At 35.0% G+C, this 21,335-nt stretch overlaps 3 protein-coding genes across 6 annotated transcripts in view; 1 reads left to right on the plus strand and 2 right to left on the minus strand.

Annotated features, from left to right (window-relative positions):
* Positions 1–15,621, minus strand: part of LOC106101114 (atlastin) — a 30,459-nt gene extending 14,838 nt beyond the window's left edge. Inside the window, exons 1-2 of one of the 3 annotated variants that reach the window (XM_013280231.1) lie at positions 15,480–15,621; positions 15,223–15,312 (exon numbers count right to left, since the gene is read on the minus strand). In XM_013280231.1, coding sequence (XP_013135685.1) covers positions 15,223–15,256 — 34 coding nt within the window. In that variant the 5' untranslated portion in view covers positions 15,257–15,312; positions 15,480–15,621. The other 2 variants (XM_013280229.1, XM_013280230.1) reach the window with 2 other exon arrangements.
* A 259-nt stretch (positions 15,622–15,880) lies between these two features.
* Positions 15,881–18,165, plus strand: LOC106101130 (viral IAP-associated factor homolog). Its single transcript, XM_013280255.1, has 5 exons — positions 15,881–15,996; positions 16,068–16,200; positions 16,529–16,757; positions 17,111–17,319; positions 17,814–18,165. Exons 1-5 carry the CDS (start codon positions 15,991–15,993, stop codon positions 17,924–17,926), a joined length of 690 nt encoding a protein of 229 aa, XP_013135709.1. The 5' UTR covers positions 15,881–15,990; the 3' UTR covers positions 17,927–18,165.
* Positions 18,166–18,259: 94 nt separating this feature from the next.
* LOC106101129 (integrator complex subunit 1) overlaps positions 18,260–21,335 on the minus strand; it is a 31,159-nt gene continuing 28,083 nt past the window's right edge. For both annotated transcript variants that reach the window (XM_013280254.1, XM_013280253.1), the window contains exons 33-36: positions 20,852–21,010; positions 19,918–20,050; positions 19,319–19,490; positions 18,260–18,850 (exon numbers count right to left, since the gene is read on the minus strand). In XM_013280254.1, the coding sequence (XP_013135708.1) occupies positions 18,639–18,850; positions 19,319–19,490; positions 19,918–20,050; positions 20,852–21,010 (676 nt within the window). In that variant the 3' untranslated portion in view covers positions 18,260–18,638. The remainder of the gene's footprint in view (positions 18,851–19,318; positions 19,491–19,917; positions 20,051–20,851; positions 21,011–21,335) is intronic.

Here is a 21,335-nt window from a genome sequence, read left to right on the forward strand (position 1 = left end):
AAAAAAAAAAAAAAAAAAAAAAAAACATACGGTCGAATTGAATACCTCCTTCTTTTGGGAAGTCGGTCAAAAACACAGTTCGGAAACGCATTCCATGAAGTTATCAAACCAATAACACTGTCGTATGGTTAAAACTCGGAAACCGGCGATTAGAATAATATTAGTGTTGTTACATAATCTTTCAGTTACCAACACTGGTATTTAAATTGCAGTATCGGTTGTCAACGCGATAACTGCCGGCTCTAAAGGCGGGTGTAATGTTGCATAAACATCCGTTAAGTTTGCAATAACATCCTGTCACTTAAACCTCGTTCTCATACAATACTTTATGAGAATAACAAATTACCACTACAATTAGAAACTGCTTCATTAATTCACAAACTTTACTAAATATATGAACAGAAGTAATTTAACATATAAAAAATTGTAGTTCCGAACAGAAAAACTATTGTTGGTTCTTTTTGCATATATTCTAATAATTATATATTGTGTTTTTTTAGTATCCATACAAGTACAAACTTTTTAATAATCAATTTTAGTTTGTTTCTAGATTTTAAAAAACAACTTTTTGGTCCCTCGAGCCGGATGTAAACTGTATAGATAAATGTTAAACTGAATAAACGGGAATAAAAACAATGATTTGACTGTACAATTGTCTTTAATTTATATTCAAGACAGATCGGGTCGCAGCAACGGGTCAAATTTAAATAAATTACCCGTACTGTAATGTAGTATTTTAAGACTGGACAAATTTAACTGTTACATTAGGTGTACGTTCAATTTGCTTATCTACCATCTCTCTTAAAGTATTTTAGTATTTAAAAAATCCTGGGCATTGTATTTAATGCCAGAATTAATCACACTGACCGTAGCACACAAAGGTCTACGTATTTCAGAACCAGTTATCAAGAGGCGTTGATTCAAACCTGATCCGACCCTGAGGATAATGACATAATTGGATGCTGGGGTTCAGACGGTAAAAGAAATCATGCAAACTATAAAAAAGTAACTCTACCATAAGTATAAATAAATTCTGCTCGATATAGTGACCTTTGTAATCGATTCTTTTTAACAAACGTAACAAGTCATCCGTAAATACAATACGCAGTTTGTTCTACGTAAAGCAGATCAGAAGACAAAGATCCTCGTTTCTACATACTGGTAGCTATGACTCAATTTTATGTACCTTAACCTCGGCATTAAACAAAGGAGTCACAGTTACGTCGAGAAGCGACGAAGGTCGCACTGCTCTAGTGAGTTAACTTTACCGAAAGTGACCGATAAATAACCGAAAGCTATAAAAGTGTATCGAAAAAATCCGAAAACAAATTCACCGATGAAATATGTCACACAAAAATACAATTATCAAGATGTACTTTTTCTCGTTCAAAGTTAAAGGCTTTTGGTAGACCGATGCATATCAAGCTTGAGAACGAGATCTTTAAAGAAATCAATTAGTACCAGCTGGTCTTTGTATTAACAACATAAAATTCCATACAGTAATAAAATAGTGTGTAATATACGTTACGAATTGTAACAATTGAATAAGTACAGGCGCCGTGCATTACACAATCAGAAACACGCCTCGACGTTTGTTAGATCGGCGAAATGGCATGTTTGTATACGTCAGCTTTAGTGATGTTTGTAAAACATCATATCGATAATTCTAAATGGAACGAAATTAGACACGAGTTATTATTGCACGTATCAATTGCTATTGAGTATTTTTTATATATCAGTTTGAAATTATAAATAATAGTTACTATTTCATAACAATTGTAGTTCTAATATGCCCTTGAACAAATATTATGTTTAATTAGTAAGTAGCAATTTATAAAACTGTATGTAATATAAAGTTTTACTTTAAATCATTTAAATTAAATGTAATGGTGTAAGCTCAAAATTTTGAACTTCTTTACTTTAGTTTCAAGCTGTTGGAAATATCGACAAGAATATGCATGTTACTATATCGATATTCAAAATCAATTACATCGTTACATCACTAAATTCATATCTATCGTTATAGTTAAATGCGTAACATTTGGTTGGCCGAAATTGTCTAACAAAAATAAACATTGCTCGTTGAAATCGTAACAATGACGCGGGTGTAATCTCAGCATAACAACTGCAATATCATCATTACAAGGGTAACCAATATTATTGTAATAATTTTGACCAATCATCATTATTCTGTATTCATGGCACGTCGTTAAAAATAAGCGACACTGTACGTCGAAGATTAAAAATTCCAAATAACATTTTCAACATAAATTATTAATTATTTCACCATATATATTAAAATTGTGAATATTTACGAATGAAACCGGTAAACATATTGTAAACTTTTAAACTACATTGACCATACGGCCACCAAAAAAATAGAAAGTTCAAATATGGTAGCCGTGAAGTGAAAAGGTAAACACGCATACGTTTCATTTGACCTGCATGGCCTTAACAGTAAAGTTTACTAAGGGTCTGTCCCACCAAATTGTAAATTGTCTGATAATCCAACGTGTAAAATATGTGATGGAAATATCGGAATTTGTTCCCTTATCTGACGGTGACGTCATTTTTGAGCTATCTGAGCGCTATCAGCCAGTGGTGGGACAGAACTCTTAATCTCTTATCTTAAAAACAAAAAAATCTTTCAGACAAGTAATAGATAATAATAATACATAAATAATAAATAGACACTTTACTAGAAAATATAAATGTAATTTCGAAAAGAATATTCCAGTTCATAAACAAAGTTAGAATGTTACCATGTGTTTTAAATGTCGAAACATATTGTCATCCCTTTGCCTCTGGTGAAAATTAACAAAGATAACAAGTTCAACATGTGTTTGCTGTTGTATATGGACACACTATCACGTCGATTGGTAGATTTAGAAAAAATCATACAGACGAATTGAGTACCTCCTTTTGGGAAGTAGGTCAAAAAGGAAATACTATGAATGAATGAATGTGGAGGGGTACACCGGTAGAGGTAGACCTAGAAAGAGATGGATAGACTGCGTGAAAGGTGACATGATAAAGAAGGGAGTGATGACTGAGATGACGGAGGATAGAGTGCTTTGACTAAACCGGGCGCGCCGACCCTACGGGAGTAGGATAAGGCAGGGGAGATGATGGTAAAAAAGGAAATACTAAGATTTTTATGTTCGTTAAGCTGGCGCTTGACCACGATCCCACCTAATAAAGCCGAAGGATGGTACTATATAGTAGGTACTTGTCATATAAGTGAATGGAACCTATGAACTTTATAAGGGGACAGGTTAGATAACATGGAAAGCGTCATGAGACACTCATAGCCATTAAGTGTTGATACTAACCTATTACGTATTCGAAACTTGTTTCTATTTCTATCAATAGTCCATTATATATAAATATCTATATTAATATACGTAGTGTTAAAGATTTTATTAAAACAAATATGATATACATTTTTATAGAAGCATTAATAAAAATTGACCTTCAAAATTCGCACCGACATATTCCAGAAATCTGTAGTTTAACACAAGGACAGCGAAGTGTCAGTGTGTTACAATAGCTGTACTGCAGTGTCCTGCTGCTCTACCTAGATGTTTACCCTTTAACTAGCAAAGAACATGCAGATTTCAATATACATTGTTGAGATATACCGTGATATCGGACTACACTGCTCTGGCGCACGCCCAGCCCGCATCGCATGTCAATAACCCGTCTGGAACATTGCCAGCCCAAGCTGAGTAGTCAGAAAGGTAACTAAGGTGTACTAAATGCGAGTAATAAATCGAAAATATAATAATATTAATCAACTATACGTCCTTATAACACTCTGAATCTTACTAATATTATAAATGTGAAAGTTTATTATGGATGCTTGTAAGTTTATAGCCTAACTGCTGAAGGGATCATGATACAATTTGGCTTAGATATTGAGGATAATCTGGATATACACATAGACTATTTACTTTTTTTAATTCCACTATGATAGAGTCGCTGGTGAAAGCTGGTGTAAAATAAAACCTCTTTAAAATCTCACTACCATTTTAGATAACGGAAGGTAAATTCTTAATAAAGATTAATAAAATAAATAAATAAAATAATTCTTTTATTTATTTATTGTATTTAAATATTAAACTGATATATTTAAAATAGACTTAGAAAGAGATGGATGTATTGCGTCATAGGTGACATGATCAAAAAGGGATTGATGACTGAGATGACGTATGACAGAGTTACGTGGAGGACAAAAACCTGTCACGCCAACCCTACGGGAGTAGGATAGAGAGGATGATGACTCGACAAAAAATGTTCTGAAGAGTATATATACATATTACAATTATTTTTGAAGCGATAAAACTTATAAAAAGCTTTCACCAAGTCCATGTAACTTTACTATTTCGCTTCTATCTTCAGCGGACATTAAATTCTTGTTTTAAGTGTATATACGTGTTAATGTTTATGAGACATTAAAATGAGAGTATCTAATTTAACTGCGACTGTAACGTGTGAAACTAGTTAATATTAGAAATCACAGTTAATCTTATTTAAAATATAAAGCAACAACTGTTGCTGGCGACTTACAATAAAAAAGGATAATAAAAATGCTGGCCAGCTCAGTGATAATGTAGCTTTTTAACGGTGAATTTTTTTTTTGAAATCGGCCTAATAGTTTTGAATTATTATAATACATACAAAAATACAAATCTTTTCTCTGTACGATCATCATCATCTCCCCTGCCTTATCCTACTCCCGTAGGGTCGGCACACCGGGTTTTCGTCCTCCAAAGCACTATATCATCCGTCATCTCAGCCATCACTCCCTTCTTGATCATATCACCTTTCACGCAATCCATCCATCTCTTTATAGGTCTACCCCTCCACATTCAAGACTAACATCCTTCTTGTTACATGCGATTCATCCCTTCTCATAACATGCTCATACCACTCTAACCTTTTACTCCTTATTTTCTTAAGTAAAATTATATAAACTAGAGTTAATAGGCCGTTTTCATAACATAGTAGTAAATAAAACAAAACATGCATAAGCAAAAAAAACAAAGTTCCGTGTAACCTGCGATTTCTAACATAAAAAAGTCTCAAGACCTCTACATTGACCCTGAGTACCACTCAAGTGTAGTTTAAACCACGCAACAACTCAGTAGCTCAAACAAATATTATTTACTAGATAACATTAATCTATACTATTATTATAAAGTGGAAAGATTTGTATTTTTGTATGTATTGAAATAACTCAAAAACTACTGGGCCGATTTAAAAAAATTCTTACACCGTTAGAAAGGTAATTTATCTGCGAATAACATTGGCTACATTTTTTAAGTCCACGCGGGCGAAGTCGCGAGATACAGCTAGTATTATATAAACAAATTATACATCTTAAGGTGTTACGAAATCCTACTAATATTATAAATATTAAAGTTTGGATGGATGGATAGATATTTGATAGAGTTTGTAGCATAAACTGCTGAACGTATCTCGATCAAATTTGGCATAGATGTAGAGGATAGTTTGTGAGAACACATAGGGTGTTTACTTTTATATTTAATTCCTCGCGGACGGAGTCGCGGGCGAAAGCTAGTACATACATAACATTCCTTCCTAAAACTTCAATATGTATAACCCCAAAGGTACACTTCAAAACAAAGTTGTTAGTAACATCGCGAAGAATGGTGTAAAAACACTTTCACTATTTCTGTTATCTCTCGGAGATCATTAAAATTCCTAACTCAAGTGGCCACGTGTTTAAAATTTAACGGGACGGCGTAATGAGAACGTCTTTTACATAGACATACTTTTGTAAGACGCATGAGGTTTATCATTAACCCCGGTTTATATGGCTTATAGTGTACTTACGACTTTATTGCGTAGTATGATTGTCAAGGTCATATCATTGTCAATTTATACAAAACATTAAACTATACACCTACCTTTCTTAATATGATTTCTACGTGGTAAAGTGAGAATTAGCAGATATCTCGTATTATACGTAACTCATGATCATCATCCTACTCCCGTAGGGTCGGCGCAACAGGATTTTGTCCGCCAAATAACTCTATCATACATCATCTCAGTCATCACTCCCTTTTTGATCATGTCACCTTTCACGCAATCCATCCATCTCTTTCTAGGTCTACCTCTACCAATGTACCACTCATAACTAACGTTCTCCTTGTAACATGCGATTCATCCCTCCTCATAACATGCCCATACCATGCTAACCTTTTACTCCTTACCTTCTCTACCACTGGGGCTACTCACAAACATCCTATTATACGTAACTATTTCCAACAATATGATAGTCTTTGTTTAACCATGTGTATCTATACTATTATAATAAAGTGTAAACACACACTTCTTTGTTGCCTAAAATGTCAGCAATTACAGCATATTTTTTAATAATTATTTTTCAGTAAAAAGCCCTACACTTGCGTCACGCTTTAGGCTGTATATTTTCACGCCATTAAACTTAGGGGGTAAATATTTTGGACAAAAACGCTAATGTGGGAAAGAGACCATAAATTGCTGCCAACATCAAGGAAGCAAGATTGCCAAGGTTTGTAATGTCATGTCATTTAGACATTTGCTATTGATAATTTGACAAACGTAAACAATAATATAAAGTTTTCATTTCATGCGGATGAAGTCGCACGCGAACAGCTAGTACCTTCTAAATAGTCTGGAGACAAACATATAATTATCTACCTTTTTTATAAGATAAAAGAGCGAGACAACTTTCTTGCATGTTTGGCTGTTATGTAAAGATTTAATCAAAATAGATGATTTATCCTTGCGTCTGTCAAATGATGTCACTTTACCTGAATACGTAAATCGTATTGGCTTTAAACTGAATTTATATTCTCTAGATCTATATGTATTCAAACATGACGTACGATAGCCCGCGGCATTTCCTGCTTCAAAGCTATCATTAACTTTTTACAATGTAGAATGCAGTAGAATTACATACAGGGGAATGAATATCGTAAAAATAATCTAGTTTTTTACTAATGTATGTTTGTAACAATAGCTGTTGCACGCGACTTCGTCCACGTAAAATTATTAATATAGCCTATGTTATTTAGCGATAACGTAACTTTTGAATGGTAAAAGAATTTTTGGAATCGGTACAGTAGTTTTTGAGTTTTTTTCAATACATACAAAAATATATAGTACAGATATAGATTATTTTACTATTAGAATGTTTCATTATCTCTAACTTACATAGCCTATTTATTATTTTAAAGCGTTTAAAAATCTACCTATGCGACGCCGGGTCAGGCCGCTAGTTTATAAATCGACTCCTAAACGTATAGATAACCTCGTATGAAACAGTTACAAAAATATATAACCTAAATAATTTCAGCGAAGCTGTAACGTGTGACGGAAAGTGAATACTGTTCGTATCTGGCATTGCACCTAATCTGCGTGTGCCAAAAGTGTGGCGGCAGGTGGACTCCGTATTATATTTGCACTGAACATGCTAAATTTGTTAATACTTTATATTTGAATTTATATAGACATCCGCCATTACAGTTGCGTGGCCTACCCTTATCTGATGGAGGAGGGGACGCACATAAAGAGGATATTTCCCCTTCCTATGCATTTTCTCCATAGTCAAATCCACTTCCCATCTTCTACAATCAATTAAAAAAATCCATCCATCCAAACATTTAAGTAGTCACTTAAGAAACCATTAATTATTTACACTATCCTGTAAGTATGCCAAGCTTAAAAAAGGTATCGTAATATGAACAGAAAGCTTTAAAACCGCAAATTCGAAGCCGTACAGATGTTATTCAATTATACGCCGTAACATTATCTGGCTAAAGCTTTAAGGCGAAAGCTCTGTAAAGATTTTATTGTGGTTGTTCGCTTATTGAAGATTTTTTTAATAACTTGTCCAACTATTACATATATAAAAAAATTATAAACCCATTCATTTCACTATGATAGAACTCTGTTTGTAAAACCTCGAAGTTTTTAAGTTTACCTTTTACTAACACTATATTGTGGACTCTATCATACTAATATTATAAATGCAAAAGTTTAGATGGATGTATGGATGTTTGTTAGAGTTTATAGCCTAAACGACTAAACGGATTTCGACGAAATTTGATACAGATATACAGGATAGTCTGGAAGAACACCTAGGCTACTTACTTTTGATTTTTTTAATTTTATGCGGTCGGAGTTGCGGGCGAAAGCTAGTCATTAATAAGTAAACCACCTCAGACTTGAAGATTAAAAATTCGAAGCCCTAGTTCTTCGCCACCAAACCATTGTGTCCGAAACCTTATATTATCAAATAGTATTGCGATAATCTTGGAATGACAAAAGCTGTTGGAAAATCGCCAGCTGAAAGTATACAGCGTATTTGAATGTCCAAATCTTTCCGTAACGTAGCAACATTGATTTTTTATTGCTAATAGCTCGCGAACTCGCCGATTTCATTTATGATGTTACTACCTATCTCGAAGCGCCAATAACCTAATGGTTTGTACGGACTACCGATCTTCGGTCGAGAGTTGGAATCCCACCATTCGACTATTGCCGTAAACCATATCGTATAGAAACCTAGAGCTTAGTTGAAATGGTTTAAGAAAATGTTAGTAAATTAACAAACATCTACTAATATTATTACAAAAAAAAAGTCTAGAAAAGCTCAACGAAACTTGCTAAAAATTGGCATAAATGTAGAACATATTCTGGTAGGTCTTAGGTCTTAGGTATTGAGTTTAATTTAATTTCCGCGCGAACAAAGTCGAAGAATGAAGTTAAACATTGTTATTGTTACATTTTAGATGTCCTTCAAAAAACATCGACAGTCATGACTTTATGTTTTCCAATTGAAATTATTGCATCATATAAAATCACGACGTATCACGTAGGTGCTATCGTGTAATATTACGAAAGGCAATCTTTATAATCAATTATAATACACAGGACAGGACATAAAAAAGATCCCTTTGTCGTCAATCTCCGGTTTGAGAACACTCCCCTGGTTGCCACAGCCAGTATCGGTATTCTCGGCGTTGACATATCGAGTGACGTTCAGTTTCGCGGTCATTTGGAAGACAAGGCCAAGCTGGCCTCTAAAAAGCTGGGTGTGCTTAATAGGGCGAAGCAGTACTTCCAGTCGGGCCACCGCCTTCAACTTTACAAGGCGCAAGTTCGGCCCCATATGGAGTACTGCTCGCACCTCTGGGCGGGAGCACCCCAATGCCAGCTTCTTCCATTTGACCGCATACAACGGAGAGCGACTCGAATCGTCAACGACCGAGCTCTTACCGATCGGCTAGATCCTCTGGCCTTGCGGAGGGACGTCAGTTCCCTCTGCATTTTTTACCGTATTTACCACGGGGAGTGTTCCGAGGAGTTGTTTGGAACGATTCCTGCCGCCGAGTTTCGTCATCGGACGACACGACAGACCGCCAGGTACCATCCTCACCATGTTGATGGCTGGCATTCCACAACCGTGCGGTTTTCGCGGAACTTTTTGCCCCGCACAGCCGCGTTGTGGAACGGTCTGTCCTCGGCGGTATTTCCAAACCAATACGACTTAGGGTCCTTCAAGAAGCGAGCCTACAATTTCCTCAAAGGCCGGCAACGCATCTGTAGTTCCTCTGGTGTTGCGGATGTCCATGGGCGTCGTTGACCACCTTTGTGTTCCCGCCGCTCGTTTGCCCCCTTCTCTTAAAAAAAAAAAAAAAAAAAATAATACACAGACTCACCTCACAGCGAAAACACACATATGTACATACACCACACAAATGGACGACATTCAGTCAGCGATACACTCCACATCTTTTTGATCTAATTAGGATAAAAAAAAATCAATTATAATATCAATTAAATTGATCGAGATTGAATCCTAACTAAAGACCAGCACTTCCTATGAGTGAAAAGCTGGGATACTAAAAAAAATTACTTAGATCAGGGGTAGTGAACCTTCACATTGTTAAGAAGAAAATTAGTACCGTGCTCTGGAATTAATGCAACACTAGATTGTCTGCATAAACGTCACGTCCCTAGCTGACAGCTGTCGTCAGAAGAATTGGGATTTCGCGCGCATTCCTGACGATATCTCTAGTGCAGTTTAAAATTAATATCGCTAGTAATAATTGTTTAAAAACATCAACATCCCATTTTTCTAAACTAACGTTTCATGCGGTCATAGACGTACCATCAAATATGATTTTTAAGTACATTTCGTTCCTAAAACTACTTTTTTACGCATTGCATAATGAATTTTAGAATCAATGACGTGTCCTATCCCAGCCCATAAGTTCAACACCTCTGGTCTAGAAAATACGTCCTTTCTAAGCTGATAAAATGTTCCGATAGCTTATCACAAGAGGAAATTGCGACGTGAAAATAGTTTTATTCGAAACGTTTTTGTGGCATATCTTTATTATCTGTTACTGATAAAGAGATGTATCGAATGGTTACGAGATAAGACACAAGCCCGTCTTTTGAGAGAAGTCACGTGGTCTACGTGCTAAACTAATATTATAAATGTGAAAGTTTAGATGGATGTTTGTTTATGTATCTCCAAAATGACTTAACAGATGCTCGCTGAAATTTGTATGTTGAACTGAAGAAAAATTTGACAAAGTTGCGGGCGACAGCTAGTGATTCATGAACGCGTAAAATCTATACTTAAACGTTAGTACTTTTTACTAGGTTAATTGTACTATTTTTAATAAAACGATGGACCATTATTGCTAGCTATCCCACTATTGCCTGAGTGATATCAAGTGGTCTTAGGAAATAGCTTAGATTTGGCATGAGAAAGCTACACCAAAGTACTGCTTAGTTTAGCATTGCTACTTAGTCTAGCTATCTAAATTCGCTTTAAATAAAAACAAGCTATAATTGGTTGGATAAACAAACCATATATTACGAGTTATAAAACAAGTAACATTTTATCTTGCAATATCGAGATAAAAGCAATGCCAAAAATACATCGATAAGTAAAATAACGACACCCTACAATATGTGGAAATACTGTATAGTGTAAATTTACAAGTATTTTTATTAAAAAAATAAGAACAAGGTCTCATATACTTGAGCTAATCGAGTTAGCTGCTTATAAACTTACTCTCAATGTTGTTACTTTTCAACAGTATAATGACACTAGTGGCAAGACCCGGTTTCGCTCGTCTGCATATATTTTTTTTAATCTATACTATTATAATAAAGCGTAAACATACACTTCTTTCTTCATGTTGCCTAAGATGTCAGCAATTACAGCATGTTTTTGAATATTTTTTTATTTATTAAAAAGCCCTACACTTACGACACGCTTTAGACTATATATTTTTACGCCATTAGACTTAGGGGGTAAATATTTTTGCTAAAAACCCTAATGTGGGAAAGAGACCATAAGTTGTTGCCAACATCAAGGAAGCAACGTTGCCATGGTTTCACATCATGTCATGTCGACATTTGCAATTAATAATTTGACACATGTAAACAATAAAATAAAGTTTTTATAATTCCATGCGGATGAAGCCGCATGAGAACAGCTAGTTTATTATAAACATACAAAAAGGATTATTGAATTTTACTACTTTGAGAAGTTAAAAAAAAAACACTATTTATTGACCAAAAGAAAATTAAGAGAACACAACTTACAATTATTAATGAAATAAAAATAAAGACACAAACTCTTGGTCAAAAGGAAAAGGCTCAGCTGATGCGGCCTCCAGCTTGTCACTGAAGGTCGCGCTGGTTTTCAGCCTCCCCTAAACTACTATAACATGGTTCAGTTTACGATACAGGGGGCAGTTGAGATATAATATAAGCCATCATTGCACTTATGTGTGCGTGTGATGAAAAAGATTTGAATCGTGAAATTTTCTTTAAAGTAGAGACAGAAGCAGAAATATAGATGTTAATACAATCAGCTTTAGATAAATGCAACGCAATAACGTCCAATAAATCAGCTAAAACACTTATCTGTGCACAATAAGCTTCTGTAGTTAATTATATCAAGATAAGCTTTATATTTGTCGCGTTATCTTTCTAAATGCAAGCTATGATAACCAATAGTTATAATATCCAAACTTAAACACAAACACATATAATAAGAGTTCCATTTCAATGTATAACTTAGTAGCTTTCGCCCGCGACTCCATCCGCGTGGAATAAAAAAAAACAAAAGCAAGTTGTCTATGTGTTTCCAGACTATCTTCTATTATCTATGCCAAATTTCATCCAGATCCATTTGGCCGTTTAAGCTAGCGCGCTCTATCCTTCGGCCGCGTCTTCACTTAGCTTAAGTGGAGTCGTGGTCAAGCGCTGGTTTATTTATGTTAAAATAAAAGCTACAAACACAAACATCTATCCATCCATCTAAACTTTCGCATTTATAATATTAAAATACAGTAATATTAGATATTACTTCAGTCTTTGTAAACCTTCATACTCACTGGCGATTTTTTATTGCTTGCATTAGCGCTTTTTTAACGCAGTCGTACAAACGTTTACAATTCACTCTTGTTTCCAAAGCAGTGCAATCAAAAAGCCTCACACAAAGAGATGCCGTGTTAAAAAATACGTGGATGTACATTTGTTCTATTTGAACGTTTATTTAACGCGCGTTAAAAACGCGCCTGAGTGGAGGTTAACCGTTAGTTTCCACTGTCCGAAACAAAAGTACCAGAATATGTTGTCATCTCTAATTCTAATTAAAAAGAAACAATACTTTTGTAGCAGAGTTTTGGCAGTGAACATAGACTGGTATAAAATGACATAACTTATTTCGTAGCAGGGTTTCGCGTATCAATTAAAAGGATTAATCTAAACGAGTTTTCGGTCAAGGTGGGCAAGACCTTCATAACGTCGATCTACTTTCGTTTCTGATATATCGATATATTGATAACGAATTTTAATAATTTTCGACAATAGAAACCTACTGTAAGCACAAATGAACTGTTCGTAAATGACAAGTCTTTCGTAAGTCTGCTGAATAGAGAATATGAAGCGTTAAATCTTATAAATAAGAAAAAACTACCTCATATATATTATACTAGCTGTTGCTCGCGACTTCGCATGGATAAAATCAAAAAAGAATGAAAAATATAGCCTATGTCACTCATTGATAACGTAGCTATTTAATGGTAAAATATTTTTTGAAATCGGTCCAGTAGTTTTTATGTGAATCGAATACATACAAAAATACAAAATCTTTTTTCAAATCAATAATATTGGTATAGATAATCTTATATCTTACTAATATTATAAATGCGAAAGTTTAGATGGATGGGTGTTTAGAGTTTATAGCATAAACGATTGAACGGATTTTGATGAAATTTGGCACATATGTAAAGAATGAACTGGAAGAACACATAGGCTACTCACTTGTGTTTTTTTTTGTTTCCACGCGGACGGAGTCGCGGGCGAAAGCTAATATTTACATAAATCGATAGTTGAAAATCGTGACAGAGTGTAAAAAGAAAATATCCATAGGAGTTATTTAACATGGTAAGTATTTAGGTTATCAGAGCGACCGTGCCGCTACGACAAATATGGCGGTTAATATTTGAATAAGCGCGGGAAACGGTCAACGATACGTGATTTATGCACAAAGCATTGTTCATTACAATGGATAGATAGATATGTAAACATGAAGAATCTTACTAGTATTATAAATGCGAAGTATGGATGGATGGATGATTGTTAGAAGGGATATTCATTCATGTCCCAGACATACTAATATCTGGGACATGAATGAACTTTAGTTCAGATGTAAAACACTGTCTGGAATAACAAGAGCTAATTCAGATTTTTTTTAATTCCGCGCATACGGAGTCGTGGGCGAGAGCTAGTTACAGCTAGAGTTAACTATAATTTTTTGGCAAGGCTGATTTTGCAATAATTACCTTGATTTGAGAATTCAATTGTTTACATTATTACTAAGGACTATAAACTCGACTGTTATAAAAATATTATTGAAAGTTTACCAAATAATTCTAAGGGCCAAATTCCTCACTTCATAAGCACCTACAAACTGACAGTCATCAAAACATTAACAGAATTCAGAACTTAAACATGGCCTTATCATTTAAAAAGCTTAGAAATATACACATAAATAAATATAACTTCAGAATTCACCCAATAGTCCTTTACACTTAGGACTTATCTATTCTTGTAAAATGTCAGACAACAATCCAACATAAAAAATATGCGCTGGAAATATCAGATTTTGGTACTCTATCTGACATTGACATCATTTTTAAGCTATCTGAGAATCTACTGGCCAGTGGTGGGAAGGGAAATTTTGACAAATTCATATGGAGATGTTAAACTTTGGACTGATCAGGGGTATTTAAATGGTACATTATATGTGCAATTCACAAGCATCAAGTCTATTGTTATTCGACAACAGCACCATTGTGTATGGTGAAATACTGCTTTGCTTTAACAACACATTCATTTTAACAATAGTAATGTCCAATATGCACCTATGATATGTTTCATATGAACAGGATAAATTTTTTAGGGCTATATGTTTATCAGATAAAAAAACATGTAAAAAACTCAACTACAAGTGGCAATAAAATTTGTTATATAGTAAACCAACAAAAAATGCATGATTATAATGGTTTATTCTGTAAGCTATATTATATTGGTTACTGAAATATCACTTAGGTTGTTTATTTTATACAAAATGGTTACAAAGGGTAAACATAATGTGTCATTCATTATTTATAACACAAAGGTGATTTTTCTTTATTTTTAGACTTTGATATAATTCCAATATGATGTGTCTAAAGCACTGCCTCAATCTTTTAAATAAAATAAATTTAATCTGTATGATAAAAAAGTAATGAAACTATAAAAAATTACTGGCACAAATTTCAACTTCCACATGTGTAAAAAATATACATTTATATTTACGTTTTGATTTTGACGAAAAACATTTTATAAACATTGCACTTTTATTTAAATTTAGGTTACCTGTCATCATTAGCTAATCAAACAAACTTTTCACAACACAATAACCATTATTTTGCCATTTGTCGACGATATAAAAACGTAATATTTGTGCGAATGTACGAACACTTCTGTAACATAATTGAACGCACGTATTGTAATTTATGAATATATGTCGCAGAGGTTAAGTCATATAAATTACTGGCGTTTGACCGATACATCGCTTTTAACATTTCCGAGTTATATTTCTCAAATATTACAACAAAACAAAATCAGTACCTGAAGAGAGATTGCTGTCCGATCCACCAGTCATTTTCCTGGACGACTGAGTTGACAGTATCACTTAGTGCGACAGGCGGCTAGCACACTCTGTCTCTCGAGGCCCAGCACCACGATCCAGGCAGCAATTATAAAAAGAACCCATTTTCAATGTCACGAGAGCTACACGAGGGTAACTTGCGGACAACAACGCTGATGTTCGCACTACGCACTTGCGACGCACGCGCCCTTAGCAATAATATTTAACATTTAATTACCTTCTCCGTCAAGGAAATTCGATTCCCGTTGTTTACGTCCCTCGTTTTCAGCCATGACCAATTTATTTATTTCGAGTTCTGACTTGACTGAACATAGCGACATGCAATTTTTCCAACTCAACGCAGGTTGACAACAGAGAATGAAAAATTAAAAAGACGTGTCATTGTCAAATTCAAATAAGCGTTTACATCAAAATGTCAATTAATTTCATTGTTAGTCTTGAAAAATAGCCTGTGATGATGACCACGACTGATATTTTGCATTATTCTCTCTTTTCTATTATCTTTTCTTTAAATTTTCGCCTAAAACGAAAGATGTTTCAATAGAAAACTGTCAAGCTTAAATAAATTTTTAACCTGTACACTAGTTATAGTCTGTTTGCAATTGTCAGTGTCACCAAGTGTCATTGTCATTTGTCGGATCTGTATTCCAAAGGTGTCAAATTTCCAGAAAACTAAAATTGTATTTATTACACCTTCGATAAAAAAGTCATAAGAAAATAGTAACAAAATGCAGGTATATCATCTATTGAATATCCCGATAAAATACTGCATAACATTCCGTCTAAACTAATAATTTATTTTTAGAACCCTAACGAGGATACAGAATGGAACGATGTCCTACGAGCGAAGGGAATTATTCCTCAAAAGGAGAAAGAAATCTCGGAAGAACAAATTGTGAACATGATCGAGGAGACCATACAAAATAAACAAGCCGAGAGTAAGTATTATGCCACAAAAAATAACAATTACAAACCTTTTTAGGTTATGTGCAACTGGTGTCTTTTAGAACGATTGCTTAATATTTGTTCAGTCTAACGGTATACGGTTACATGTATATTACTTATTTGCTTGAAAATTAATGATAACCACATTATTTTATCTATGTACTATGATTATTTTAATTTTTAACAGATTATTTTGTCCCTTGTGACAGTAGTTGGCACAATAAATGCACATCAATAGTTTACACTTATCTATACAATACAAATTCCTTACATATTATTGGGGTTACAAAAAAAATAACTGTTTTGAACATTTCTTTGCAGAAGAGAAACAACTATCAGAACTGGACTTAGATGGCTTAGATGAGCTAGAGGATGATGAAGACGAAGCTGTACTACTGGAGTACCGCAGGCGGAGGATAGCTGAAATGAAGAGATTGGCAGAAAAGCCGAGATTTGGTGATGTGAGAGAGGTCTCAGGACAGGATTATGTTCAAGAGGTGAATAAAGCTGGTGAAGGCATTTGGGTTGTTATACATCTGTATAAACAAGGGTAAATAAGATGTTTGTTACTATGTATCTCTGAAATGACTAGGAATAGAATTTGAGGGCTTTGACCCAGATGTAGATAACCTGCAAGAATGCATAGAGTTTAATTTGTTTTTTATTTAACTCTGCATAGACTAAGATAAAGATTAAGTTGCAGGCAAAAGCTAGTTAATCATTAAATATACATTTTCATTAATTTACTAACATAAGAAATAATATGTTTATATTGTTTTGTTTTGAAGTGGTTATTTACTCTCAATGTGCTTTATTTTTTTAGTTTTATGCATCAATGCTTATTAAATGTTAGTATTATTTTTACCTTATACATTAATGTTGATATATGACTCATTATTACAGCATACAAGAATGTGCCCTCCTAAATCAGCATATGCGTGAACTGGCCATAAAGTTCCCATATACCAAGTTCCTGAAGGCAATGGCACAGACTTGCATCCCCAACTACCCGGAGAGGAACCTGCCCAGTGTGTTTGTGTACTTTGAGGGTGATATGATGAAGCAGTTTGTGGGACCACTAGAATTGAGAGGAACTGCTTTGACTTGTGATGGTATGTACAGTTATAATCTGGTTATGTTAAGTGACTGAAGACCCATGAGTTTAAATATTTTAGGAGGCGCACACCTTTGACTAAACTATCGCCCAACTGTTTGATTTGTATGACCTTATATAGAGGTGTACACACTACTCGATTTTTAGTTGTGAAACTACACAGTGACATTGGCAGAAAAACAATCAACAATTGCACAAAGAGTTATCATAGTTTATTCAAAGTTTGCATCCCTCTAAAGCTAGAGTTGCCAAAACTCTTTCCTCATGTACCCCTTTCGTAACTTAACAGATTTAAGTGGACCCCTATTTATTTTACACCCATTGTTGACCCTCTCTCCTACGTCTACCTGAACCTCTTTGAGATTCACTGGCCTAGAGTCTAATTAAATGGTTTTTATCTTTTTTAACCTTGCTGTTCTTTACTAAGGTGTTTATGTCCCTCAATTTATTAAGGAAAAAAATAAGGTGTTTATAAACATTTTTTAAATACAGAATTGGAGTTCATTTTGGGTCAAGTTGGAGCTGTTGATACGAAAATCAAAGAAGACCCAAAACCTAAGATAAAGGACAAAATGCTGACAGACCTGGGCTGCAATGATTGGTGACAGTCTGCTGAAGGTTGAGTTGGTGCAATAGACTTTTTATTTGGTGTGAGGATATTTGCTTATTGCATTTCTTATTTATTTTAGTTATAGTATTTTATTAAAAAAGGAATTCTCTTTTTATTGAGTTTTAGTAATAAGTAAAGATGTAATTACACAATCTATGTTAAGCATTTATTTCAATTATTGTAACTTGTGTTATCTTTGATGGAACATGATGAAAATAAAAGCCTTTAATTTTGTAATAGCAATTTTATTTATTTAAATTTTTAACATTTACTGAATTGTACTTATATTTACATAATTACCAGTATTTTACAATGCCTTACAAATAATGTGTTTTTAAATATGAAGAACCTCATTTTACTCTAATAATTGAGCTTAAAATTCTATACCAATATAAATGTTTTATAATAAAAACAATGTTTTATAATTATTCGTTTTATTTTGGGCCTATTTGAATTAATACAATACAAATTTTAAGATTAAAGTATTTACAATAACATCTAGGTATCTATGATACTAAAACATTACTATAAAATAAATTTTCTTATTTCAGAAGACAGTTTTTACACTAATAAATCAACAGAAAACACTCCACAATTCAGTTTATATACACAACACTAAGTAAATTCATTGTCAAACAGTTCCATCCTGGTCCTTCGAGTCGGATATCACTATTTTTTGCCCGTATTTAGACAGGCAAACGGTTTTTTCAGCAACCTCTTTGTAAATTGATGGCGGCGACACACCGCGCGATGCAGACGTCGACTGGCAGCCGCGAGCGCATGCCTAGCTCGAACACCCGCGCCAGGATGCGCCCCGCGTGCTCCTGCACTCCCACTATCAGCTCAGACATCTTATCCAGTGCGGACTGAGCCACTTCAGGCTGATTTGAGTCTAGACATTCCATTATAGCTTGTAGACCTGAGGAAAAAATATTTTCACGTCAAAAGATGTATTCAAATTTGCAATACGCATCTATCTTACTAATATTATAAATGCGAAAGTTTAGATGGATGGATGTTTGTTAATTTTTGTAGCCTAAACGGCTAAATGGATCTCGATGAAATTTGGCGTAGATTTAGAGGATAGTCTGGAAGGACACATAGGCTATTAACTTTTGTATTTTTTAATACCACGCAGACGGAGTCGCGGGCGAAAGCTAGTTAACAATAATTTTAATTCATCTTTAATATTAAAAAGTTTAGTGTTTGACTTCGCTCGTATGGGAATAAATAAAAACATAGTAAGTAGACCATTCCTCCACACTATGTATGTTTTGAACATAGGTAACAAACATCCATCCATTCATTTAAACTCTTACTTATAGTGTTTTTATTAACAATTTTTTTTCCCTTCGCGTTTCTATAAATAGTAAAATAGGAGGGAGACCTGGTGTGGAGTCCGGCACGGCGGGCAGCACCTTGGCGAGCAGCGAGAGCGCGGCGGTGCGCAGCGCGGCGTGCGGCGAGGCGGCCAGCGGCGCCGCCGCGCGCACCACCGCCTGCGCCGCGCCGCGCCCGCCCCACGCGCCGCCGCGCCGCACGCCCCACGCCTCTATCTCCTGCACACGCACGCACATACACATTACAACATACATCTTATTGTTATAAGGATTACGCAACAAAGAAGAAAAGAAAAGAAAAACAAACCGTGCAAAAAAGAGTACAGACCAAGAGTCTGTAAAAGTTGATATATAAAAAAACATACCATACAACTACGCGGGAATATCGCTTAAATTTAATTTTTACGTTTTGGGTTCAATAAAAAAAAATAGACAAAAAAATATATTATGTCTACTGTTGTACTGTTGTTTGTTGTTGTTATTTTTATATGTATGTCGTGTAAACCTATAACACACTTCTAAAAAAGTATTTTTGTTTATTATTTTTTTTCATTTTTTTACACTTTTTCTCTTTCATCTTATTTTTTTGACCCGTGTTTGGGTGAAGGCCTAATACCTACGTTAATTACGTTGTTACAATATTAACCTGTACATGTACAGCCAGTTCATCCGGAGGCGCGACGCGTCGCTGCAGCGCCAGCACGGCCTGCGGGGGCGGCAGCGCGGACGCGGGCGCGCCCATCTCGCCCGTGCACGCGCCAACTAGCCCCGGCATCATACTGAAACACATTTTAAAATATCTTTAGTGTTTGTAAACAATTTTATAAGATCCTAATCATATTAAAACTTTCGTGAGACATAATACAATATGTGAGACAGTTTCGAACCCGTTGGGGGTCCTTCAGGACCTGTCGGTGCCTACACCGAATGTTATCACTTGAGTTTAGCTTTGTTATAATTTATATAAGATCCTTATCAATGTAATATGAAACATTCAGCTGATGCCATGCGTCCTCATCTGCTGAAGTATTTCGTTCCCTCGTGACATTTTATTTTCGATTTATTCAGACTCTAAATTAAATTTATAGACTAGATTATGCAGTTTTTGCTAACATATTACATAACAAAATATTCATGCTTTATTATCTTACTACTAGTATATATGCGAAAGTTTAGATGGATGGATGTTTGTTGGCGTTTGAAGCCTAAACGATTGAACGGATCTCCATGAAACTTGGCACAGGTTTAGAGCATAGTCTGGAAGAATACATAGGCTACTTTTTATCCCGGGAATAGCTACGGTTCTCGTAGGATTCTTTAATTTAGTATTTGTATAAATCAAGAACATAGGAAACATTTTTTTCATCGGTTACTTCTCAGTTTTAAAATTGTTTATTTGTGATTTCACTATCAGACACCAGGCGGCGCTAGTGATTAAGTAAAAGTGTTTCAAGTAAAGTGGCAACTATTTTCTTTATATTTTTTGAATCTCTTTGGTGTAAACACAGATAGGAAGCTAAATCCGGTAACTTTAAGTAGTTGGTCCTTCGAGTCGGATAGTATAATGGTGGTATACTAACGCGATGGTGTCCCTGTGCGCGTGCAGCAGGGCGGCGGCGCGCTGCGGGCGCGCGGCGGCGTAGCGGCGCATGAGGCCCGCCACGCGCTGCGCCAGCGCCCCCGCCTCGCCTTGCCGCATTATGTGCAGGAAGCACTCCAGTATCTCGTACAACTCGTCACTGCAAACCATAATAAATATATCATGTGTAGTAAATATATACATATTAGTTGTCTCTCGCGACTTTGCCCAGGTCAAATTTAAAAACAGTCCATGGTACTAAGTGACAACATAGCTATGCTGAAATCGACCAGTTTTTCAGTTATTTCGATACATACAAAAATACAAACCTTTCCTCTTTATTATAATTATCATTTTGTATTTAATTACTGCATGTTATGTTTATTTTTTGTACACCATTTAAAAGCTACGGTATTATTGAGTACTTTATATTTTTTTTACTTAATTTCACGCGGACAAAGTCGCGAGTAACAGCACGTACAAAT

This window comes from Papilio polytes, unplaced genomic scaffold (assembly GCF_000836215.1).
Source record: "Papilio polytes unplaced genomic scaffold, Ppol_1.0 DF824024.1, whole genome shotgun sequence".
Taxonomy (NCBI): Eukaryota; Metazoa; Arthropoda; class Insecta; order Lepidoptera; family Papilionidae; genus Papilio; species Papilio polytes.

Excerpts from the sequence above, each read along its gene's own strand:
- LOC106101130 (XM_013280255.1), top strand. Across the intron at positions 16,201-16,528 it reads ACAAAATAAACAAGCCGAGA|AAGAGAAACAACTATCAGAA; the intron begins GTAAGTATTATG and ends ATTTCTTTGCAG. Across the intron at positions 17,320-17,813 it reads AACTGCTTTGACTTGTGATG|AATTGGAGTTCATTTTGGGT; the intron begins GTATGTACAGTT and ends TTTTAAATACAG.